Source organism: Pan troglodytes, chromosome 13 (genome assembly GCF_028858775.2).
Source record: "Pan troglodytes isolate AG18354 chromosome 13, NHGRI_mPanTro3-v2.0_pri, whole genome shotgun sequence".
Lineage (NCBI taxonomy): Eukaryota > Metazoa > Chordata > Mammalia > Primates > Hominidae > Pan > Pan troglodytes.
The window spans coordinates 129143487-129169764 of NC_072411.2; the positions used below are offsets into that span (position 1 = coordinate 129143487).

The 26278-nt window shown below is 38.1% G+C and overlaps 1 protein-coding gene across 13 annotated transcripts in view; it reads left to right on the plus strand.

Annotated features, from left to right (window-relative positions):
- RHBDD1 (rhomboid domain containing 1) overlaps nt 1-26278 on the plus strand; it is a 194741-nt gene that overhangs the window by 94247 nt on the left and 74216 nt on the right. For 9 of the 13 annotated variants that reach the window (XR_008546715.2, XR_008546716.2, XR_010149904.1 and 6 more), the window contains 3 exons: nt 9442-9530; nt 11433-11489; nt 16816-16959. Coding sequence is in view for 10 of the 13 variants with exons in the window: in XM_016950599.4 (XP_016806088.1) it covers nt 9442-9530; nt 11433-11489; nt 16816-16959 (290 nt within the window). In the remaining 3 variants the exon portion in view is untranslated. Of the gene's footprint in view, nt 1-9441; nt 9531-11432; nt 11490-15770; nt 16781-16815; nt 16960-18251; nt 22696-26278 lie in introns of those variants that run through there. The other 4 variants (XM_016950604.4, XM_063790846.1, XM_063790845.1 and 1 more) reach the window with 2 other exon arrangements.

The window sequence follows — 26278 nt, forward strand, 5'->3', positions numbered from 1 at the left end:
TGTCTCCTCCACTCTAGATTTTAAGCTCCAGGAGGCAAGGACCTTGTTTGTCTTGTTAGTGTAATACTCACTAAATATTTGATGAGTGAATGAATGAATATGTCTTAGTCCATTTAGTGTTGCTATAAAAAAATACCTGAATCTGGGTAATTTATAAAGAGAAGAGGTTTATTTAGCTCACAGTTCTACCAGCTGGAAAGTTCAAAACTGAGCCTCTGCTGAAGGCCTCAGGCTACTTCCACTCATGGTGGAAGGTGAAGGGGAACCAGTTTGTGCAAAGACCACATGGCGAGAGAGGAAGAAGTAAGACAGGCAGTGCCATGCTTTCTTTAAGAACCAGCTCTGGGCCGGGTGCGGTGGCTCATGCCTTTAATCCCAGCGCTTTGGGAGGCCGAGGCGGGTGGATCACTGAGGTCAGGAGTTCGAGACCAGCCTGAGCAACATGGCGAAACCCTGTCTCTACTAAAAAAACAAACAAACAAAAATTAGCTGGGTGTGTTGGCATGCACCTGCAATCTCAGTTACTCGGGAGGCTGAGGTGGGAGAATCGCTTGAACCCAGGAGGCAGAGGTTGCAATGAGCCGAGATTGCGCCATTGTACTCCAGCCTGGGCAACAAGAGCAAAACTCCGTCTCAAAAAACAAAACAACAACAACAACAACAAAACAAACAAAAACCAGCCCTGGCGGGAACTATTAAAAGTGAGATCTCATTCACCCGCAAGGGAGGACATTAATCTATTCATGAGAGATCTGCCCTCATGACCCAGTCACCTCCCATTAGGCCCGACCTCCCTATACTCCTACAAGGAGGATTAAATTTCAACATGAGTTTTGGAGGGGACAAACCTCAAAGCCATGGCAGAATGCGACCTACTTGAACCACCTCAGGGAATTGTCTTACTAGCAGGCGTAGCGACATGGAATTGAGAGCCAAGGAATTGCTAAACATTGTCTGTTATCTTGGAAGCTCTTTTGTAAAAGAGGCTTCTGCTATTGCAATACCCTTGTTTTTGTCCAGATTCTTTTTGTCTGGACCTCAAGTAAATGTCAGTGGTCAGCTTCTATCCCCGTGTCTGCAGTTGGTGCCATGTTTAATAAATCATCATGGATCGTAGAGGGTGCGTTGTCAGTATAGCTGCCTTTGGGGGACATAACATTGGAAGATGGCTAGGTTTTACTTCTGAGGACAAAGCTGCAGCGAGCAAGGGATGCATGGTAGAGAGCATGTAGACCAGGTCCTTCAATCATGCTGGTATCATGGTTGAAGGAGGCATCAAGGACAGAAAACAAGAAGTTTAAAAACAGTTTCTGTTAAGAAGAAGCAATCCTGTCAGAATCTTCCCTAGTGGCCTTAGTGTTCAAAAACCTGAAAAATTTGTATTACATCTCATTGCTAGTACTGCGAATCTGGGACCATTTATTAAGATCCCCAAACCCCAGAGCTTCTGATCAGTGCATCCTCTACCTGCTATTAACTGCTTTTACAGGAAGAAATCGTGGAGAGTACAATAGGCCACTTCTAGCTGACTGCCTCTTACCTTACCTTGTTCCTTTACCTTGTCCAACACTGTGTCTCCAAGTTGCGTCCTTAATGAGGTCATTTGCTCTGCATACATTGTGAGATTATGTCTTAGAGTATTACATTTTCTGCTTTCTGAGCTATGCTTGAGAGGACAACCTCTTCAACTGTGGAAAGAATTTGCTGTTTAATAGAGGAGGGCCTTTATAGCTTGTCACAGCTTTCAGTCACAGATCCAGTTTTTGATTCTGTCACAGTGGCACATGAGAGCAGGAACATTTTGCATAACCACTTAACTCAGCGTTACAATAGCCTCTTAAATGGATGAGGAGCAGCTTAAGCTGGCTTGATGGGAAAGAACACTGTCTGTTGGTGTTAATAATATTCGTATATAGTTTGCATAACTTAGATCCACAATAATATCTTAATCTTAGTTTTGCTCCAAAATTGCCTTTCTACTATCACTATCCCATATAAATAATGTGTAGCAACATTGATTTGATTGTAACCCTTTCATATTTTATTAAATTTTTTTTTTCTGTAAACATACATTGAGCACCCCCTCTGTGTCAGGAAATACACAAGTGCTGCATATCTAGAGGTCCACTGGACAAAAAATAATGGGTGAGGATTTTCGGAATTGTAAAAGCACATGAGACCTCATGTTGAAAAACACAGCACATCTTAGCAGGTTAAATAAATCTGCAACTAGCTACAGTGATTGTGGTATAAAGACAGTATGTCCAAAATAAAGAGAAAATCTTTGAAAACTGAAAAAAAAGACAGATTGCCTACAGAGGAATGACTTTCCAACTGACAGTACATTTATTATCAGCAGCAGTAGATCCTATACCTGTCATCAAAATAGGATGCTGAAATAAAAACCTTTTAGGACATACAGAGACTAGGATAATTTTTTACTCTCAAACATTAACTGAAAGAACTATGAAACATTGTATTTTGGCAAGGAGGAAACTGAACCCAGAAATAGGTTGCACCATTACAGAAGCAATGACACAACAAGGAATTTGGACAATAAGTTAATGATCTTGAGTAATCAGAATAAATGGCTTCCTCTGTGTCGCCATGATTTGAGTACTAGCAAGATGTTTTCCAGTTAAATACAGAACTACTTTGGTTTGGTGCTGATGTCTGAAATTCTTGTTTGTGATGAATTATTCACCTCAATCAAGGGTTTTTAAGAAGGGGTCCATGGATGGAGTTCAAGGTATCTATGAACATCCTAAAATTACAGGTAACGCGCTTTGTGTATACACAGTTTTTCTGAAGACAGGCTTGTTGACTCTCATCAGACGCTTAAAGGTACTTGGGATTTGAATTAGTTTAAGAACTACTGGATTAAGTTATTGTTCCTTATTAAAGTGAAATTACATCAATACTTACCTTGCTCTCAAGTTGAGATACATGATCTGAATTTGAATCATGACGTTATTGGTTACCTTGCAGAATCACTGTGACCCTGGAAAAATTATTTTTCTTCTCATTGTAGTCTGAGTGTGCATTGTATGATCTGTGTAGCTAAAGGCAGCAGTGGTGTGCCTGGCCCCTGTGACTGTATGTCAGTATCACAGTCAGTATTTGATTATAGTTACGATTTTTCTAAAGAGAGTCACTATTAAGCTAACAGAAGAAATAAAGCTTTTAAGTTACCAATTTTAGGATATAATAATATATTTATTGTTTTGTTAATTGAATATATATTTTGTGTAATACACTGTCCAAGTGTATCTAGTGGGGTGGACAGGGGGAGGCTGTGTTCAGTCATTATCTATACCAGTGAGATTTCCTGCTAAAACAAGTATTAACTGGTGACCATGTGCAACTTGTATTTTCCCCCCAGCTTTATTGAGGCATCACTGACAAATAAATGTTGTATATGTTTAAGGTATATAATGTGATGTTTTGTTGTACATACACATTGTGGAGTGAGTACCATGACCAAGCTAATTAATATATCTGTTACTTCAAGTAGTTAGCATTTTTGTGTGTATGGTGAGAACACTCAAGATGTACTCTCCTAGTAAATTTCAAGTGTACAATGTAATGTATTATTATTAACTCTACTCACCATGCTGTATATTAGCTCTCTTACTTATTCATCGTATAAATGAAAGTTTGTAGCCTTTGATCAGCATCCCCCTATTTCTTCCATCCCTAGTTCCTGGCAACCACTGTTCTACTGTTTCTATGAGTTTGACTTCTTTAGATTCCACATATGAGTGAGATCATACAGTATTTGTCTTTTTGTATCTGGCTTATTTCATTTAGGAAAATGCCATCTAGATTTGTCCGTGTTGTCTTAAATGGCAGGATTTCCTTATTTTTTAAGGCTGAATAATAAAAATTCCATTGTGTGTGTATGCGTGTGTGTGTATACATACCACATTTTCTTTATCGGTTGATGTACACTTAGGTTGTTTTCTTATCTTGGCTATTGTGAATAATGATGTAATGAATATGGGAGTGCAGATATCTCTTTGAAATACTAATTTCAGTTCCTTTGGATATATACGCAGAAGTAGAATTGCTGGATCATATGGTATTTCTATTTTTAGATTTTGTAAGGAGCCTCTGTATTGTTTTCTACAATAGCTGAACCAATTTACATTCCCACCAACAGTGTATCAGTGTTGCCTTTACATCCTTGCCCACACTTGTTGTGTCATTTGATTTTTTATAATAGTCATCCTCACACATGTGAGGTGATATCTCATTGTGATTTTGATTTGCATTTCCCTGATGATTAGTGATGTTGAGCAGCTTTTCATATACCTGTTGCCCATTCATATCAAAGGAAATAGCAAAATGAAAAGGCATCCAGCAGAACGGAGACTGTATTTGCAAACCATATATCTAATAGGGGACTAATATCCAAAATATGTAAAGAACTATAGCTCATTGGCAATAAATGACCCAATTGAAAAATGAGTAAAGCACTTGACTAGACATTTTTCTAAAAGAGACATACAAATGTAACTTGTGATTTTTTTAATACAGTGTATTTTAGATACATGTATTTTATGTGTAATTGAAATTCCACTCTTCCTCTCATCTGATAGTTACGTACTGAGTGCTAGTGTCAGGCCGTTTACTGTAGTTGCTGTGGTCATGGATGTAGAGTTGGTGGTGGTCCTGTCCCAGAAGGAATTACTCTGAATAGGATAGAGGGTGGTAGGTCATAACCAAATCCCCAGTCCTAGCCTAAGACCTAGTAAGGTCAAGAGGAAGTTGTTCCTAGTCGCAGGATTGTCCCTGAATGCTGCTTCGGATGGCATCTTCCATGTGGAGCTAAGAACAGAATGAAGCCACAGGCTTATTCAGAGACCACAAGCTTCACAACTTCTGTTTAACACATCTAATTATGATTGTAACAATACTGTCTGGTTTTGATGCTGTTACGTTTGAAGGTAGATCCCAGCCACTGATCAGAGCATTCAGATGGATCATCTTCCCCCAAAGCCCAGGGCTTCTTTCTGTCTCCACAGCACCCCCAGCTCAGGGGTAAAGTGCCCTAACCCTAGGACTGGTGAGAACCACTTTCCCAGTTCAGTTTTCTCCCTGTCTGCAGGTCCATCTGTCTTCTCGCTCAGGATGTGGGTATCTCTTAGAGGGTGAAGGGAAGTGATTTGTCAAATGGTTACCAAGGGCATGGAGAAAGTTAATTTACCTCTTAAAATGACTTTTATATTCCTTTTACATTGGTGAAATTCATTCTCCTGGTTTTCTGTGTGTGTAATGTTGAGAGATTCTCAGTTTTGATTGAATAAGATCATAATCTCATTTTTATTTTAAAATTGAACACTCTTATAGAGCTTAAATGAAACAAGACCAGTTAAATGTTTTGAGATGGAACTTTTGTGGAAAATGCTGAATGTTGGAGGATGATGCAATGAGTTCTCCGGACTGCCAGCCTCCCTTCCGTAGATATTTGAAATTATATTAGGGCAATTAGATTATAACTCAAACTTCTGAAAACCATTTAGAGATAGATAAGAAATTCATTTCACTGTATTGTACTCTAAATTGTAAATGAGATTCAAGATTAATTGTTTAATAGGTTGAAGTTTTAAATTGAAATTTCCTTCTATGTTATTTTATATCATATATGCTTCACCATGAAGGTTGATTTGAAACCAGAGTTTCAGAAATACCAATATTATTATATTCTTTTCATCTAAATTGAAGTTATTTTATTTTTTTAACTGGTCCTGGCCACTTCTTTGTATCTCTCAAACTGCCACTTTCTTTGTCATTTTTAGAACTATTAATAGGTGGCCGATTGTACTGAGCCTGAGCATAGAATAAAATAAGTACAGTGGTCCCCCTTATCTGTGATTTTGCCTTCTGCATTTTTAGTTAGCCCCAGTCAACCTTGATCCAAAAACATTAAATGGAAAATTCCAGAAATAAGCCATTTATAAGTTTTAAATTTCACACTGCTCTGCGTAGCATGGTGAAATCTCACCCCGTCTCACCCGGGACGTGAATCATCTCTTTGCCCCGTGTGTCCATGCTGTCTCTGCTACCCACCCGTGAGTCACTTAGTAGCTGTTATGATTATGAGATCAGAAAAGCATAGTATATATAAGGTTCAGTACTATCTGTGGTTTCAGCCATCCAGCTGGGGGTCTGCAGATAATGGGGGGTGACTATACAATTTTTTAGTTTGGCTGGGGAGCTAAAAGCATAGTTCCTACTATTCTTGCCAGAAAATGGGAAAAAATATTCAATCCCATATTTTTATTATATGAAGTAGTGACATGGACAGGAGGCAGAAACAGTGGGTAGAAGAGGGCGGTTCCCAGCAAAGGCCCCACCCTCAAGCCTGGAAACCCACAGCCCTAAATGGGAACAGGCATTCCTGTTTTTGCATCCAAAAGCTGCCTATTGGCCCACCACACCCCCCTCTCCTGTATCCATATAAACCTGAGACCCCAGGCTCCAGAAGGAGATAAGGAGATGAACAGAAGAGCAGAAGAATAGCAGAACGGCGCAACAGAGAGAAGGAGCATCTGAATGCTAAGAGGGAGTTTACCTGGACATGATCGGAGAGGAGATATGTCACTGGACAGCCAAACTCCAGGGGAAGACCATCTTCCCACTCTATCCTTCTTCCACCTCCCCATCCATCCCACTGGGAGCCACCTCCATCACCCAATAAAAGCCCCACATTCATCCTTCAAGTCCATGTGTGACCTGATTTTTCCTGGATGCCAGAGAAGAAACAGGGAAACAGAAAACTTTCACACTGGCCCTCTGCCTTTGTGAAAAGGCAGAGGGTTCACTGAGCTGTCTAACCCTTAAGCTGCCTGTGGACCGCAAGGTTAAAAGAGCGCACTGTAACACACACCCACTTGGGCTTCAGGAGTCGCAGATACACACCCCTGGACGTTGCCGTGGGGCTGAAGCCTAGGGGCACTCATCCCAGCTCCTGCACCTGCCCATCTGTGTGCTCCCCTTCCCGTAAGGGGTTTAAGCATGCACGGTCACCAAACAGACAAGTTACACCACTGTGGCACATCCTGCAAGGAGCGGGGTCAGGGAACTCCTGTTTCAGTAGATATATCTGATGAAAATAATGCTCTCCTGAGGGAATGATCGTGTATGTGGTGTGTGTGCGTGTCTGTGTGTATGTGCACGTGCATGCATGTGCAATGACTTTTAGCACGTGTGCATGTATGTGAGGGCTTGTCTGGGCAATAGTGTCATTTAGTCAGCTAATGGGAACAAGCATCAATGCTGTTCCCTTTACAAGGCTCCTGTTTGTCTCTTTCTTTCAAGTGTTCCTCATTGCATGTTCTTTTCCTGAGAGCCAACGAGTCTTCATAGCTTGGAGACAAAGAAAATTACTCAGAACCATCTTGCTTGTGGTGTTTCAGGGACTCTCCCCTAGGCTGCTGCCGTAGTAGGCGAAATGTATTGGTTTTGACTCTGAGTCTCGTGTAGGTTACCAAATGGCGGATTCTTAGCTCTGTGACTGCCGTGGCTCAGCAAGCACCCTGAGCTGAACATCTAGCGGTTTTAACTTATCTCCTGTTGGTCTTGGTGAAACGGTCCTGGCACACTTGAGCCATTTACTCAACATATCCTTGAGTGCCTCTCATGTGCCTGGCCCTGTCCTGGGTGTTTGGAATACATATGTAAAAGCCACATAAAGGCTATGTTCTTGGAGTCTCCATCAGGCTCTTTCATAACTTTCAGTTTCCCACCTTCTGGAATGAGAGGTCACTATTCCAGGCTGTGGGAATGCGTTCATTTGCTTGGCTTTTTTTTTTTTTAAGCTTCTAATTTTGTATAATGTATGAATGAGACACCATTGCTGCCCTCAGGGAGTTTGTGTATGACAGAGAGAGACGGACAGGCAGGCAGACGTGTAAGTACTGTGCCACCAGCAGACTGGCTTTGTGCCAGAATAAGGTAGGAGCCTCGGCTCTGAGGGGAGGCAGGAGAAGGAAAGAGTGGCTCTTCAACTGGGGTGGGATTTTTTGACAGAGGTGCTGTTTGGCTTAGCCTATGGTCAGAGAGTGCTTGGGGGATGTGACAGTGGGGCATGTGGGAATGGAGGTAGTAGACGACGAGGTCTCCACCCTCTGACTTTGCAGAGATGGGCAAGGCCAAGTGTTGGAAGGGCTTAAACACACACCGGAGTATTCTGTGAGAGCCAGTGGATTTCAGAGGATGGCAATGACACCACTTGCCTTCTGCCTCAGGAGGATAACTGATGGCCGTGTGTGGGATGCACTGGAGAGCAAGACCTGGCTTGCAGGGAGACCAGCTGGATGATTTTCTTTCATTTATTTTATTCATTCAACACACATTCATCTGGGGTTCACTCTGTGCCCAACACTGGGCATTTCCAAATAGTCCAGATGGCAGTAAGCATGGTTGTGGCAGTAGGAATGGGAAGGCTGGGAGGGGTATGAGAGGCATTACAAACGGGAAGTGGGAGTGGCACCCCAGAAAAGCCAAGTTTAAGGTGTCAGTGGATGTGTGCATGTGTGCGCGGGGGTGTCTAGAGGGTGGCGGGCAGCTGGAAATTGAGGTCAAGTGCTTAAAGAACAACTCGTTGTGTAGGACCCCCCCTTTGTGGTAACATGCAGAGGTTTTTGAGAATCCCCAGTAATTTCTTAAACTCAGGCTGTGTGGGAGGTCATTCAGCCAGGGAACTCCACAAAGAGTGTTGCCACTTGGGTCAAAGTAGACCTCTGAAAATAAATCTTACAAGTAATTGCCGGTTTTAGATGCCAGTTTAAGAAGAGTTAAACCACTGTCATGCCCTAACGCAAACACTTTCATGCCCTAACTCATCTTTCAAGTTTGAAATTTAAATGTATGTTTCTTTGTTCTGAGTGACTGAAACATACACATGAAGACAACTTTGGTGGATGCAGGTGGGCATCTCAGTTCCTTTTGCTGGGTTTCGCTTGCTCTCTGCTTCACTCATCCATGGTGTAGAAAACTGCAGCAGTCTGCCCTGCCATAGCACAGATAGACATCATCCCTCACAATGGCTGGATAATTCCAGATTTAATGCCAAACAGAGAAAACTGATTTCATTTATGTTTTGTGATAAGAGGTACAGAAAAAAAACGGAAAGCGATGTAATGACTTGTCTTGACCAAATGCTTCCACTGCTCTGGAGGAGACAACCCACTTCCCCTGGTTAAGGAGGGGTGTTGCATTTTAAACATGTGGTGGTTGTTATTCATTGTACTTTTTTTTTTAAGGTAGGAGATGTTGTTCTTTGGACTGAGTTAAATGCTGCTTAGCATAAAAGACGTGATGTGGAACAAAGCCTGCAGACTGTGACTATTTGACATGCACTGGGCTAATGAGAAGACAGAATGTCTCTAATCTGCAGCAGAACAAACACTCACAAAGGGTCTCCTTCCCTCCTAGGACTTCCTTCGCTGGGCATCTGGCTGGGATTCTTGTTGGACTAATGTACACTCAAGGGCCTCTGAAGAAAATCATGGAAGCATGTGCAGGTACAGAATAAAACACCTTTGGCATGACAACAGGTTGGAAGTTCATGTTAATTTTAGTGTGAACAGAAGCAACCCCAAGTTTCCCTGTGGTTCAGCTCAAGAATTCCCTAATATGCCGGTTTTTCTTTTTAAACCAAAACGTAAAACAACCAGTGCAGTTCCTTACATTGCTCCACAAAAGAGGCTGCAAACTTAAATTTCGAATCTGATACTTTCTTAGGGGACAAATATCAGTATATATTTATACCCTCAACCTTAATGCTACCCGCAGAAAACCACAATTTCCTAAAGAATGCAGAGAACTAAAGTGCCTTTAAAATAATGCATTCTTCTGTAATAGTCCATGAATTAATATACATGCAAGGCAAAGTTGAAAAAGAAAACAAAGCCTGGACTGAAGTGCATGGCCAGTATTTTAAAGAATTCAGACTGATGACCGGGTCCTTGGTGGATGAGCCATATATTCATGCATGGCCAAACCAAGTCTGTTATTGCTTGAAGCTTAGCTCCTGCTTTTTTTAATTTTGTTTTTCCCTTCAAATTGATACTCAATGAAAATATTTCATTTAGAAATACTTGTATTTTTTAGACCTCTTAATTTTCAATGCGATTCTCATTTTGACTTGTAAGAAAACTGGTTTGCAAACACTCGTTTTATAGACTGAGTTCCACTATTTCATCTTTTATTCATGGGAAGTCTTCTGAGACTATTTTACCTTTTCTTGAACCATAAATAATTTGTTTCACAGTTTGTGCTGATGACTGGTATTCTTGAGAACCATATAATATTCATGATAGTAGAAAGCTTTCCAGGCCCTGCACTGGCACCTTTATTAGCAGGTCGTGTTCATTTTTGGTTGATTTTTACAGGCTGTGTTGCATCTAAGCAGATCCTTATTTTCCCGCGTTTGCTTATTAATGTGTTTCCACTGTACGTACTTAGAGGAGGCAGTGGGAGCTTCATTTATTGAAAATGTCCAGTTTTATTGTATTTTCAATACAATTTAATACTCATTAGTACTGATAAAAGAGATGATTCTCGGGAGTTTAATGTCTTGTTTCTTTTTTCTGTGTCTCATGATGAAGCGGTTAGTAAAGCTTTTTGCAGACATGTTATGAAATTTAAGCAAGTGCTTTGTTTAATTTTTAAAGAGGATTTTCCCCATAATTATAATATTTAAACTCTTAGTTTTAAAAGCCTTAAAAAATAAGTGGAGACTTATTTCTACACCACTCCATTTTCAAAGTAATAAATACAATAGCAAATTAAATAGGAAAATTAGAACACTCAGTGCAATTTGCAAACAGCCTGCGAACTCGGCCTTTTTTCTGCGAGCTGAGAATTGAAGGACACAGGAACCCCATGGAAAACGACCCAGCATGTGGAAGCTGCTGTCTGATGCCTCCTGGAAGAGGAGGGTCACCCTGAGGGTGTGGCCCTTGGCCCTCCCTCTCTCATTTCATTCAGCCATGCCAAATTGACTGAGTAGACAGTCCTACTGCCTTCTGTAGGGACAAGAAAGAGTGAAGTCCCCTAGGAAGGGTAAGGAGGATGGCTCTCCTAACACCTTGTTTGAGGAAGGTTCTCCATTTAGCCAGAGTGTCTCTGCTTGTACAGAGACATCAAAGCCGAGGCTTGGTACTTTGGCAGGCAAAGACTAAGGAACTTCAGTGAGTGTAAATTAGGGTTTCATTTTCCACTATACACACACACACACACACACACACACTCTTTTCCAGTTAGGGCTGGCCCCCGAACAAAAGGGAGTTTATTTTAATAAGTGTTTAGAAATCATTTGAAATGACCTTGGGCTTTGTCCCAGAGAACTTCCTAATTACTGGAACAATTAGCATTTAAAGCTTTATGGCTGCCATTAAAATGTTTGTTTCTTTTATGTTTAGGCGGTTTTTCCTCCAGTGCTGGTTACCCAGGACGGCAATACTACTTTAATAGTTCAGGTAGGCACTTTATTTCATTTAATAAATTTTAACTTATTTTTAAAATTATAGTGTTCAGCTCTACAGAGTACTTTAGGATACTACTAGTTTCTGCTGTGGTAGGGTCATTCACATGTTGTGTAACTGTGCCTCTAACACGCCTGGAAGCTAGATGGAGGGTAGCCTAGGGAGCATATTTGTGGGGGTTGGTAGGGAAGGCCAGGGAAGGAGGTAACTCAGGCATGAAAACATGGTATGATTGGTATGAGGTCTCTCATGTGTGATAAGATTCATATTAGACCTTGGTGCTTTGAGTCTCAGTCTGAGACTCTGCTGCTGGGAAAGTGTTAGAAGTTGGGTTTAGGTGTATAGTTCTCCATGGCCCATCCCGTGTATATTCAGGAACCCTTGCATACCGTCAGATGCTAAAATAGGCGTGCCTCTAACAAATGCCATGTGACTTAATGAGGAAGAATGTATTTTTCTAAGTGTCTGTGTAAATAGATAGAAAAGACTTCCTGTTAAAAGCGTAAGACCTATTTTAGGCTAAAGCCTTTGCGTTCCAGTCTGGGGTGGCTACACGGTAGTATTTTAGATCAGGCCCAGCAGCCAGGTGTTAGCCATGGCCATTGGAACACTCATGTCTTAATGCAGTGAACTGAATGTGCCTCTCCCCAAACTCATACGTTGAAACCCTAACCCCTAATGTGATGATTTTAGTAGGGTAGGAGTTTGGGGAAAAAATTAGGTCATGAGGGTAGGGCCCTCATGAATGGGATTAATGTCCCTATAAAAGCGACCTCAGAGAGCTCTCTAGCTTCCTCACTGCCACATGAGGATACAAGAAGTCAGCAGTCTGCAGCCTGGAAGAGGGTCGTCACCAGAACTGACCACACTGGCATCGCAAGCTTCCAGCCTCCAGATTGTGAGAAATTTCTATTGCTTAAGCCAGCCAGTCTATGGCTGTTTGTTATAGCATCCCAAATGGACTAAGATGTGTTTCTGTTTATATTAATTGAGGACCACTATAGCTTAAAGCTGAGACTAGCAGCCTTTTCTTTAAAGGACCGGACAGATAATATTTCAGGCATCAAGGGCTTTATTGGCCATATAGTCTCTGCTGGAACTAACCTGTCCTTGTAGCATGAAAGCTGCCAGAGACAATGTGTAAACAAGTGGGTATAGGTGTGTTCCAATAGAATCTTATTCCTAGCTCCTGCCTTTTCTACTGTGTAAGGATATGAGATTGACACTCTGCCAATTTAACCTTACAAAATAGGGCAGTTCTACTTACTGTCTTCTCTCTCTTTTGCACTCGATTTATTTTCTATTTTTTAAAAAAGAGGACTGAAGAGAACAGCTTCTTTCCTTCTTATGTGGAAGAAGCACAGTCACACAGACCAGAGAATTAAGGGCGAAAATAATAAAAAGCCCTTTTTACCTCTTTTAACCTCTGTAAAATTACCATAGTTATATGCCTTTCTCTGAAGTGATTGGATTTCTTCAAAGGCAGAGCTACTTAAGGCCAGGTGGCTATGCTAATGGTCATCTAGGGAACTTTTATGAGAGCATATGTATATCTTACAAGTAATGATTTATTCTTAATATGGCTGTCCTTAGCTGGAAAAGTCTTTATAGGTCAAAGAACCTCATGAATGTTTAAAAAGCTGTTACCAATTTTTCTGATCTTGGTGGTGTTTCTTGATCTCCTTTGCCATGAAATCCTGGTATGTGTATAAGGAACAGATGGAGTAGTTAATAGAATAATGATAACCAGATTTTCTTTTACTACAGAGCCTAAGTATATAACTAAAAAAAAAAAAAAATTTAAACTAGTATTCCTCTCAGGACATAATTTAAATTTATTTATCTTAATTGTTTGATTGCTAGGTTTTTCCAGGAATGTTTATTATGAAGATTTTAAAACATCTGATTGGGCCAGTGAAACATCCATAGAAAATTTTTGGTCCTACAGGAGGAGATCTGTTCTCATTATAATAGATACTGATGAGATTTTGGGTCCTGTTGATGATCTATGATTGATGATATAGAACGTTTAGCCACACTGGTCTTTCTGATTTAAGGCACCAAAACTTTCCCATTTTCTTTCCCCATATTTTGTCTGACAAGTACCAAATTTGTTTTTATAATATTCAGATGTTTAGAGTTGTTGACTTTATTTCATTGAAGAACTGCCAGATTATTTTAAAATAAGAAATAGCATGAATAAAAATGTTTTTCTACATCAAGAAAATGTTGCCTCAAATCATCGCATGTGTATCTGGCAATTAAAACTCTAGGTAGATATACAGTTTCTATGTGGTGAGCAAATATTCAGAGACCTTGGGTTATTTTGGCTTTTGAATTAACTGAGCATTTTTGGGGGTGGATAGGTAGAAATGCTGCGTAGATCTTACATAACAGAATGGCTTTCCACATGGGTTTGAAAGTGATAATGAGCCATGTGGGAAATTACCCAATATACTTTTTGTATTCCAGTAAAATAATTGGCATTCATAGGGAATTGGGCAGTTTCTCTAAGCAGGGATTGCTGAAGCATCCCATGCTATTCAGTGACGTCTCTATAAATATTCTATTAGTGTTGCAGAATGGTTGCCACTTTCTTTGATTCTTTGTGGAGAAGATGTATTAATTATGTTTTTACCATTTGTCCTCATGTGAAAGTTCTTTTTTTTTTTTTTTTAAAATAAGGAATGAAAAGTAAGATTTGTGAAAACACTACCACAGTCTCCTTTACTCTCAAGGTCTGAAACTGGCTGGTTGGGTGTTCCCCAATGCAGCAATGGGGGCTAAATTTTTCTGATTCTATTGGATAGAGACCAGTTTAAGAATAAGTGTTCATATTAAGATCCAAGTTCAGTTTTAAGCCATTGTGAGGATTTGGAAAATGTACTTGTCTCCTTCTCCTGTTCTAAATATCAATAATGTTAATATTTTGACATGGGAAACAGGTGAGAGAAAATATGAAAGTTGGGTTATTGGAGGTATTTAGTAAATCCTCATTAATATTTACTGCACTGGGGCAAAGCTTTTCAGAATTAGTCTCCAAAATCCTAAACCGTTTTATTTAATGTTTATTTAAATTATTCCTTTTTCTTTTACTTTCAAGGACGTTCAGTAAAATAGAATCAAGTTAGAAGAGTTTTTTCACAATCACTGAGAATGGACAAAAGATCTGGCTAGACATTTCTCTAATAAGATATACACATGGCCAATAAGCACATAAAAAGACACTCAGCATTATTAGTCATCAAAACCACAGTGAGATACCACTTCATATGCCCTAGGATGTTTGTGAATAAAAAGGCAAATAATAGCAAGTGTTAGTGAGGATGTGGAGAAATTGGAACCCACATACACTGCTTGTAGGAATAGAAAATGGTACAGCTACTTTGGAAAACATTCTGGCGATTCCTCAAATAGTTAAACAGAATTGCCATGTGACGCAGCAGTTCCACTTCTAGGTATATACTCAAAAGAAATGAAACCATATGTCCACCTAAAAACTTGCTCACAAATGTTTATAGCAGCATTATTCATAACAGTCAAAAGGTAGAAATAATACAAATGTCTATCCGTTGACACATGGATAAACAAAATGTGGTATAAGCCATACAGTGGAATATTATTTGCCCATAAAAAAGAATGAAGTACCGATAAATGTAACAAAATTGATGAACCTGGAAAATATACTAAGTGAAATAAGCTAGACACAAAATGCCACATATTACATGATTTTGTTTATATGAGCTATCCAGAATAGGCATATTCTATAGAGACAGAAAGTAGATTAGTGCTTACTTAGAGCTGGAGAAGGGATGGGAGGGTGAGGATTGTTAGCTAAGGAGTACAGATTTCTTTTTGGGGATGATAAAAATGTCCAAAATTGATTGTGGTAATGATGGTGCAACTCTAAAACATACTAAAAACCACTGAGTTGTACACTTTAAATTGATAAATTGTATGGATGTCAATTATGTATCAATAAAGCTGTTCTAAAAATATCAATAGACATAACTACTTTTCATGACCAATATTTATATTAAAAACTAGTGTGTTTTGTCATTCGTTGTTTATATGAAAATGAAGTCTACTAGAGTGCTGATTTACAGTTTCCCTTTTAATCCTGCATATTAGGAAAATATTCATAAAGAATACAACAGTAAATTTTAAAATAGCCTCAGGACCAACTATCAAAAATTCTGAGCATGAAATCTCAATTAATGCAATTCTGCCATTCAGTGTTCCTCTTTTAGCTGGATTGTGTTTTTTTTCCTGTAGCCTTATTAAAGCTCCAACTCAGGCCTGTACTGCTGTACTCTGTGGGATAATATGGAGATCTGTCACAAAGACTCATAGCAAAGGTTAGGAATCTTCATCAACAACCCAAACCACATTATTTAAATATTTGAAACATCAACTTCAAAGAATATAATAATGGCAGGAAAGAAGAGAAAAAATCAAACAGACTATTTTACTTCTCTCTCTTTATGCCACAATGAGATTGGTAACCTTCTGTGGGGAACAAAAATCTCTTCCAAACAAATTCTCTAACTATTGGCAGTTAAAGAAAATGTAAGGAATAAACTCCAACTGAAAAGATCAATGGAAGTATCTTCCAAAAATGAACTTTTCCCTGTTATTGACCTTTATTAATGGTGTACCTAAGTTTGGTACCTAAAGCATTATTTAATGACCAGGTTGTCTCTTCTCTCTTGTTTTATCTAGCAACCATTTTTTTTTTTTTTGAAGTCATCTCTTCTTTCTTGTTTTATCTAGAAACCATTTTTTGGGGGGGAACTATAATCTCTGACATAGAATTACAATTACAGAGAAATTGGCTGCATCTTAATGTTGGTATTGTCTGAAGTATTCTGTGGGATCTGCATGAAACATTGGTCTGCCCCTTATTGTATAGAGCAACAAGACAATAAGGCTTTATTAGCTATTGTTTCCACCATTCTCTTGACTCAAGCCAGGACTTCACTGAAAACTCTCCAAGTATTGAATAGCTCTAAGCTGAAAGAATCCACTCCATATGTCAATAGCTCATTCCAGTCTCTTCCCCAGGACTTCTGACTACCCTCTGAATTAATATCTCCTTTCCTCATTAGCACATAAGGACTCATTCATGTCCAGCCCCATGGTGGGCACTGAGGATACAGTAACAAGACAATCACCATTTGGCATGTTTTCTTATTTTGAGGATAATTATTATACCTAAAATAATGTTATGCCTTACTCGCTTGTCTTTGCTTATACAAAACAGGAAGTATAAAACAACAGTCCATAGCTGTGTTCTAGAACCTTTTCCTTGTGCCTGTAGGCAGCTCTGGATATCAGGATTATTATCCGCATGGCAGGCCGGATCACTATGAAGAAGCACCCGGGAACTATGACACGTACACAGCAGGACTGAGTGAAGAAGAACAGCTCGAGAGAGCATTACAAGCCAGCCTCTGGGACCGAGGTAGGAGTCTAGGAGTCTTGCGCCCTTCAGTTATTTTAAAGCATACCTCATGTGGTAAGGTAGCCTGAAAAAGGGCTATTTGTAGCAAATTAAATTTTAAACAGTTCAGAAAAAGGATATGTAGATGAAAAATGTGTGCAGATTGTGATTACAAAGAATGGGGTGTGATGCCATATTCCCAGCAACCTAAGCTAATAAGGTGCCAGACTGCGTATGTATTGTTAAAGTGGTTCTTTTTATAGTCCTGCTGTACTTGATGCTTTGGCATTAAAGTCAAGAAACTTAAAATTCTTAGATGCATGATAAAAAAAAAGAGAGATTTTCTTTGGAATTCATATTTGTAAAGAAGGCTCAATGTCACTAAGTATCAAAATATTGCCCATAAACCTCCGACAGATCTCCCTCAGCATCACATAGGCTAAGAATTCAAGCTCAGATTTGACTTCTGCTGAACCAATCTGTCTGGGGGTAGAGCCTAGAAATTTGTATTTTGAACAGGCTTTCCAGGAGATTCTTTTATAAACTGATATCTGAAAAAACACTGTATATATTTTGCCATGTTTGTTCTAGGTTTGGATTATGAGTTTGGGTATTACTGTTTTTATTGTTTGAGTAGCGACTAAAAATCAACTGTTCATTTAAAGGGCATTTGTTAAAGTTTTATGTTTCATGTACAATGGTAGGTACAATAGGGAACACTGAGTGGTAAAAGTTGGAACCTACCCTCAAAAAGTTAACAATCTGTGTTTGGGCATATGCCTACTAGATGTGATACCACACAGGTAACCCTAGCATCAGGTGACTAAGAGAGGCTCAAGCTAAGTGTTAGAAGTAGGGAGAAGATGGTGAGCTTTTTCATACCTAGAACTATCAGATTTTCACAGAGGAGATAGCATTTGAGTTGGACCTTCAAGAATGTGTAGAACTTGAAGAGCTGTGGACGGGCATTCTCTGCAGAAGTCTGAATATCAGCATAGAAGTTAGGGTCATGTTCCGCCAGCCCTCACTTTTGAATGGACAATAAGAGAAGAAAGGGAAGAAGAGTGGGAAGCTAGGCTGGGTCCGGATCACAGGGGTCCTAGAATTAAATAGACCAAGTGGAAAGTGGATTTAGTGTGTGGTGTAAATGCCAGTAGAGCTCTGCATGGGACACTGATGTGGTCAGAGCTCTGTTAAAAGAATCTGGTAGTAGCAGTCATTCTGCAAACAAGATTGAGCACCAATCGGGTACCAAGCATTATGCTAGATGATGAGAGTACATAAATTATGACAATATAATTTCTGACTTTAAGGAATACCGTCTTAGTAGCAACAGTGTGCATGGAGGTGGGGAATGACAACAAGCGGGAGACAAGTTGGAAGACTATATTGCAGTAACCTGAACAAGAAAGGAAAGCCTAAATTATGAAGGTGGAGAAGAAGGCATAAATCTGTATTTCTCAGGTGAAGAGTTTCAGAACTGTGATGATGTATCAGTAATCTATCACTGTGTTAAGAATCACCCTGAAACTCGTGGATTAAAACAGTAAACATTTGTTCTTGCTCATGAGTATGTGAAGCAGCTGGGCTGGGCTTAGCTGATTTTGGCTAGCGAGCTAAGGTGTCTGCGCTGGTCTGCTGGGGTCTGGCTGCTCTAGGATGGCTTCTTCTACATGCCTGCCTGACTGATGGTGGTGTTATGCCACGCCTCATTCCTCAGCCAGCAGGCTAGCCTGGGCTTATTCACCAGGCCACAGCATAAGGTTTACAGGAGAGTGCAGAAATAAACAAGTCTTATGCTGGCACAATGTCAGTTCCACTGTATTCTGTATACTGTTACTGAAGCAGGTGACAAGACCAGCCCAGATTCATGGGATAGGGAGATAGTCTCCACCTCTTGGAGGAACAGCAAAGTCACGTGCAATGGTTATGGATAGAGGGAGAGGTGGAGAATTGTAGCCATTTTTGTAATCACTGTATCACATATAGTCAGTGGACTGCCAGTATCACAATCATTCAAAAGCATGCCTTAGCTATGGAATCCTGAAATCTGGGGAAAGGGCCCCAGAGCCTATATTTTAAACAAATTCTCATGATTATTCCTGTACACACGGGTTTAATCACCACTGGGCTATCCATGAAATATTACAGGACAAGTAGGGCAGGGCAAAACTTCTCAGCATGGACTTCATACAGCCTATCTCTATCCCCTTCAAGGCTGACTTCAAATAAAGTCAAAAGAGCCAAAGAACACAGCATGATAGGAAAGATTTGGACTTATATTTGGGAGACATCGTCTGATTATTATCTTCTGTTAAGAAAATGTGTATTCTAAAGTAGCAAGCCTTCATAAAGAGTGATGGAAAATCAGAGGGAAAAATTAGGCAGCCCGAGTGAGAATATTTGAATGTGAGACATAGAAAACCTCCCGTGTTAAACGTAGTAAGAGAAAGGAAATGCAAGAAGACAAGCTTACCTTTTGTAGTTTTGTTTCTAAAGGGTTGCTATATGCCCCCATCAGTAATTATACAGGAAGTTAGTACTAGTAGTACAGGTGTCTTTTTTAGAAAGAGAAAGAAAATAATGACTTCCCTCAGTAATTTGGGCTCAGAGACATGAGCATGGAAGATCTGCAGATGAAAGCACCCTCTGATGGCCCTGGTGATTTTGGAGCAATTTTATAGACTTGAATCTAGGTACAAAGGAAGGGCTTACATTTTGGGAATCAGAAGAAAGTTGGAGTAGATTTTTGAGATGTTTCCTTAATAAAGAATGTATTTATTATTAAGTTAATATAAGTCATTAATATTAATTTGTCCTGTTTAACAATAAATGGCATTGAAATATATACTAACAGGCAAAAAGCAAAAAAGACACAGGCTACCTTGAGAGATTTCAGAAAGTCATCTGATAGTAGTGTTGATTTTTCATAAATTTAAATCTTATTCTTAAAAAAACTTCTTGTAAAAATAACTCAAGAGTATACTGAACAGAAATAGAAACAACTTAAAATTTTTTACTACCCCTATTTTAAATTATTTTATATTTTTTCTTCTTACCCTTAAAACATTTCAGTTAAGAAATGAATAATTTTTACTTAAAAAAAAAGATTTTTACACATCAGATGCTGTAAGACTCGCTTGGTGAGAAGAGTATTTCTGGGATTATTTTGAAGCCAAGGGTTTTGTTTCTACCTCTGTCTAACTAGTTGCTTGGTTTGAAAAAATCTAGCTTCTACTTTGTGAGTATGGAGTTACGTTCTAAAACTCCTCACAGTAGAAGATTGCTAGGACTAAATGATCCAGAGTTTGTGCTGAATTACTTTTGCTATCTGACCTTTTATTTTAACAAAATCATAGGTTTTTTTTCTTCCCTTTTTTTCCTTCCTCCTACACATGTATTTTCAGAATTTAAAGCAGTCTCTTCTTTCCATTCATGAAAAATCACAAAAGTATGTAGAACTTGTTTGTCTCTCAAATGGCCACTTAGTACATCTGAAACAGAGTGGCCTTGGTTAGGATTTTGAATTACAGTGAATGAAATATAAAAATAAATAATTTTAAAAAGAAAAGAAATCATAAAAGTTAATAGTTAATTGATGATTTTTGAATATAGGACTTTCTAAACAGAAAAGTAATGAAAAAATTTTGGAAGATAGACCAATGAAAACTTTGACAAAGAATTAATATAATCAGCATGTAAAGAACTCATGCAATGAAGTAATTAATACTAACTCCTATTAGGAAAATAGAAAATAATTTTAACATATAATCCAAAGACTTATAAGTGACCAGTGCGCATCTAAAAATAATTTGCTGTATATTAGCAAAGAGTTAGTTTGTTCATCTCACTACATTTATTTTTTATTTTTAATTTTTGTGGATACATAGCAGGTGTATATATTTATGGGGTACATGAGAATTTTAATACAGGCATGCAGTGTATAATACATCAGGGTAAATGGAGTATCCATCACCTCAAGCATTTGTCCTTTCTTTGTGTTACAAACAATCCAGTTCTACTCTTTTAGTTATTTTTAAATGTACAAAAAAAATTGTTGACTCTCGTCACGCTGTTGTGCTATTAAATACTAGATCTTACTCATTCTAATTGTTTTTTGTACCCATTAACCATCTTCATTTCTGCTCATCCTCCACCCCAGCATCTGGTAACCGTCTTTTCACTCTCTATCTCCATGAGTTTGTTTTAATTTATAGCTCCCACAAATAAATAAGAACATGCAAAATTTGTCTTTCTGTGCCTGGCTTATTTTACTTAACACAGTAACCTCCAGTTCCATCTACGTTGTTGCAAATGACAAGATCTCATTTTGTTTAATGGATGAATAGTATTCTATTGTGTATAAGTACTACATTTTCTTTATCCATTCATCTGTTGATGGATACTTAGGTTGCTCCCAAATCTTGGCTACTATGAATAGTGCTACAGTAAACATGGGAATATAGATATCTCTTTGATATAATTATTTCCTTTCTTTTTGGGCATATACCTAGCAGTAGAATTGCTGGATCATATGGTAGCTCTACATTTAGTTTTCTGTGGAAACTCCAAACTGTTCTCCATAGTGGTTGTACTAATTTACATTCACACCAAAAGTGTACAAGGGTTCCCTTTTCTCCATATCCTCGCGAGCATTTGTTATTGCCTGTCTCTTGCATAAAAGCCATTTTAACTGGAGTGAAATGATGTTTCATTGTAGTTTTGATTTGCCATTTCTCTGAGGATCAGTGATATTGAGAACCTTTTCATATGCCTTTTTGCCATTTGTATGCCTTCTTTTGGGAAATGTCTATTCAGATCTTTTGCACAGTTTAAAAATTAGATTATTAGGTTTTATCCTATATATAAGCAGCTATTTGAACTCCTTATATATTCTTGTTATTAGCCTCTTGTCAGATGGATAGTTTGCACATATTTTCTCCCATTCTGTGAGTTGTCTCTTCACTTTGTTGATTGTTTCCTTTCCTGTAAAGAAGGCTTTTAACATGGTGTGATCCCATTTGCTGATTTTTGCTTTTTGACCTGTGCTTGTGGAGTATTACTCAATAAATCTTTGCCAATCCAATGTCCTGGAGAGATTCCCCAACATTTTCTTTTAGTAGACTCATAGTTTGAGGTCTTAGATGTAAGTCTTTAATCCATTTCAAATTGATTTTTGTATATGGTGAGAGATAGGGGTCTAGTTTCATTCTTCTGCATATGGATATCCAGTTCCCCCAGGAGTATTTATTGAAGAGACTGTCCTTTTCCCCAGTGTATTCTCTTGGCACCTTTGTTGAAAATGAGATCAACATAAATGTATGGATTTGTTTCTGGGTTCTCTGTTCTCTTCCACTGATCTATGTGTCTGGTTTTATGCCAGTACCATGGTCTTTTGGTTATTATAGCTTTGTAGTATAATTCAAAGTGGGGTTATGTGATCCTTCCAGTTTGCTTCTTTCTGCTCAGGATAGCTTTGGCTATTCTTGGTCTTCTGTGGTTCCATGTAAATATTACAATTACTTTTTCTATTTCTGTGAAGAATGTCATTGGTATTTTGATAGGGGTTGCATTGAATCTGTAGTTTGCTTTGGGTAGTATGGACATTTTAAAAATATTGAGTCTTCCAATCCATGAACATGGAATATCTTTCCACTTTTTGCGTCTGCTTCAATGTTTTCATCAATATTTTATAGTTTTCATTGTAGAGATCTTTGACTTCTTTGATTAAGTTAATTCCTAGGTATTTTATTTTACTTGTAGCTATTTTAAATATTTGTATTTAAATAAATAAATAAATAAATAAAAACTTGTAAATAAATACTTGTATTTACTTGTAGCTATTTTAAATGGGATTACTTTCTTGGCTTTTCAGATTGTTTGCTATTAGCATATTGAAATGCTGCTGACTTTTGTATGTTGATTTTGTATCCTGCAACTTTCCTGAATTTATATATCAGTTTTAATAGTTTTTTGGTGGGTTTTTCCAAATATAAGATCCATACCACCTGCAAACAAAGATAATTTGGCTTCTTCCTTTCCAATTTGGATGCCCTTTATTTATTTGACTTGGCTGATTGCTCTAGCTAGGACTTCCAGTACTATGTTGAATAACAGTGGTGAAAGTGTGCATCTTTGTTATGTTCCACATCTTAGAGGAAAGGCTTTCTGTTTTTCCCCTTTCAACATGATACTAGCTGTGGGTCTGTCATATGTGACTTTTATTGTGTTGAGGTGTATTCCTTCTATACTCATTTTTTAGGGTTTTTTGTCATGAAGGAATGTTGAATTTTATCAAGTGCTTTTTCAGCATCAATTGAAATGACCATATGGTTTTGTATCTGTTGATATAGTGTACCACATTGATTGATCTCCTTATGTTAAACCATCCTTGCATCACTGGGATAAATCCCAAATGGTCATAATGAATGATCTTTTTAATATGTTGAATTCAATTTGCTATTATCTTTGCATCAATGTTCATCAGGGATATTGGCCTGTAGTTTTCTTTGATATCTTTGTCTGGTTTTGGTATCAGGATAATACTGGCCTCATAGAATTAGTGTGGAAGTATTCCCTCTGCCTCTATTTTTCAAAATAGTTTGTGTTGGATTGGTATTCATTCCTTTTTAAATGTTTGGTAAAATTTAGCAGTGAAGCCATTGGGTCCAGGGTTTTTCTTTGCTGGGAAACTTTTTATTACGGCACCAATCTCATTACTTTTTATTGGTTTGTTTAGGTTTTGGGTTTCTTCATGGTTTAATCTTGATAAGTTGTGTGTGTCTAGGAATTTATTCATTTCTTCTAGGTTTTCCAATTTATTGGCATACGGTTGCTCATAGTAGCCTTTAACAATCCTTTGAATTTCTGTAGAATAGGTTTTAATGTCTACTTTTAATCTCATTTTTATTTGGGTCTTCTCTCTTTTTTCTTAGGCTGACTAAAGGTGTGTTGATTTTATGTTTTCCAAAGAACAACTTTTTGTCATGAATCTTTTGTATTGTTTTTTTTCATTTCATTTAGTTCTACTCTTTATTACTTCTTTTCTTCTACTATTTTTTCGTTTTGTTAGCTCTTGCTTTTCCAGTGGTTTAAGATGAATCATTATGTTATTTGAAGTTTTTCTACCTTTTAGATACAGGCGCCTATTGCTATAAACTTCCCTCTTAGTCCTGCTTTCACTGTATCCCATAGGTTTCAGAATGTTGTGTTTGTATTATCATTTGCTTCAAGAAATTTTTGAATTTCCTTCTTAATTTTCTCATTAACCCACTGGTCATTTAGGAACATATTGTTCAATTTCCATGTATTTGTATAGTTTTCAAAATTCCTCTTTTTAGTGATTTCTAATCTTATTCCATTGTGGTCAGAGATGATACTTGATATAATTTCAGTTTTTCTCAACTTTTTAAAAGACTTTTTTGTGGCCTAACATATAGTCTATCCTTGAGAATGATTCATGTACTGAGGAAAAGAATGTGTGTTCTGCAGCTGTTGGATGAAATGTTCTGTAAATATCTATTAGGTCCATTTAGTCTATAGTGCAGATTAAGTGTTATGTTTCTTTGTTGAGCATCTTTCTGGAACGCTTTTCCATTGCTAAAAATGGGGTGTTGAAGTCTGCAGCTATTATTGTATTGGGATCGATCGATCTCTTAAGCTCTAATAATATTTGCTTTATATATCTGGGTGCTCCCATGTTAGATGCATATATAATTATAATTAATATATCCTCTTACTGAATTGACTGACCCCTTTATCATAATATAATTACCTTCTTTGTCTCTTTTTATAGTTTTTATCTTCAAATCTGTTTTGTCTGATATAAGCATAGCTACTCCTGTTCTTTACTGGTTTCCACTGGAATGAAGTATCTTTTTCCATTTCTATGTATTTTCTTTCTTTTTTTTTTTTTTTTTTTTTGAGACGGAGTCTCACTGTGTCGCCCAGGCTGGAGTGCAGTGGTGTGATCTCGGCTCACTGTAAGTTCCACCTCCCAGGTTCACGCCATTCTCCTGCCTCAGCCTCCTGATTAGCTGGGACTACAGGTGACTGCCACCACGCCCGGCTAATTTTTTGTATTTTTAGTAGAGACGGGGTTTCACTGTGTTAGCCAGGATGGTCTCGATCTCCTGACCTTGTGATCCGCCCACCTCGGCCTCCCAAAGGGCTGGGATTACAGGTGAGAGCCACTGTGCCCAGCCTCTATATGTATTTTCATTCTCTATAGGTGAAATGTGTTTCTTGTAGGCAACAGATCATTGGACCTTATATTCATTCTATTCTGTGTCATTTAGTCTTTTTTCATTTAATGCTATTATTGTTTAGTAAAGATTTACTCCTACCATTTTGTTATTTGTTTTCTGGTTGTTTTGTGGTCTTCCCTTTCCTCTTCCCTTCCTTCCTGCCTTCCTTTTAGTGAGTGATGTTCTCTGGAGGTATGTTTTAATTTCTTGCTTTTTATTTTTTGTGTATCTGTTGTATATTTTTTGATTTCTGATTACCATGAGGCTTGAAATTAATATGACCTTTTTTTAAACTGATAACACTGATTGCATAAACAAACAAGCAAGCAAGCAAGCAAAGAGAAAATGAATAAAAACTCTACACTTTAACTTTGTCCCCCTGGTTTTTAGCTTTTGTTTCTACTTATATTTTATTACACTGTTTATGTTTGAAAATTTGTTGTAGTTATTATTTTTGATTCGTTCATCTTATAGTCTTTCTACTCAAGATATGAATAGTTTACACACCACAATTACAGTGTGTCCTTTTATTCTGTTTTTCTGTGTGCTTACTATTACCAGTGAGTTTGTACCTTCAGATGATTTTTTACTGCTCATTAACATCCTTTTCTTTCAGATTGAAGAACTCCCTTTAGCATTTCTTGTAGGACATGTCTGGCATTGATGAAATCTCTCAGCTTTTCTTGGGAAATTTTTTATTTTGCCTTCATATTTGAAGGATATTTTCGCTGGATATACTATTATAGGATAAAATTTTTTTTCCCCTTCAGCACTTTAAATATATCATGCCGTTCTCTCCTTGCCTGTAAGGTTTCCACTGAAGTCTGCTGTCAGAACTACTGGAACTCCATTGTATGTTATTTATTTCTTTTCTCTTGCTGTTTTTAGGATCCTTTCTTTTTCCTTGACCTTTGGGAGTTTGATTATTAAATGTCTTGAGGTAGTCTTATTTGGGTCAAATCTGTTTGATGTTCTGTAACTGTCTTGTACTTGAATATTGACATCTTTCTCTAGGTTTGGAAAGTTCTGTTATTATCCTTTTGAATAAACTTTCTACTTCTATCCCTCTCTCTCTCCATCCTCTTTAAGGCCAG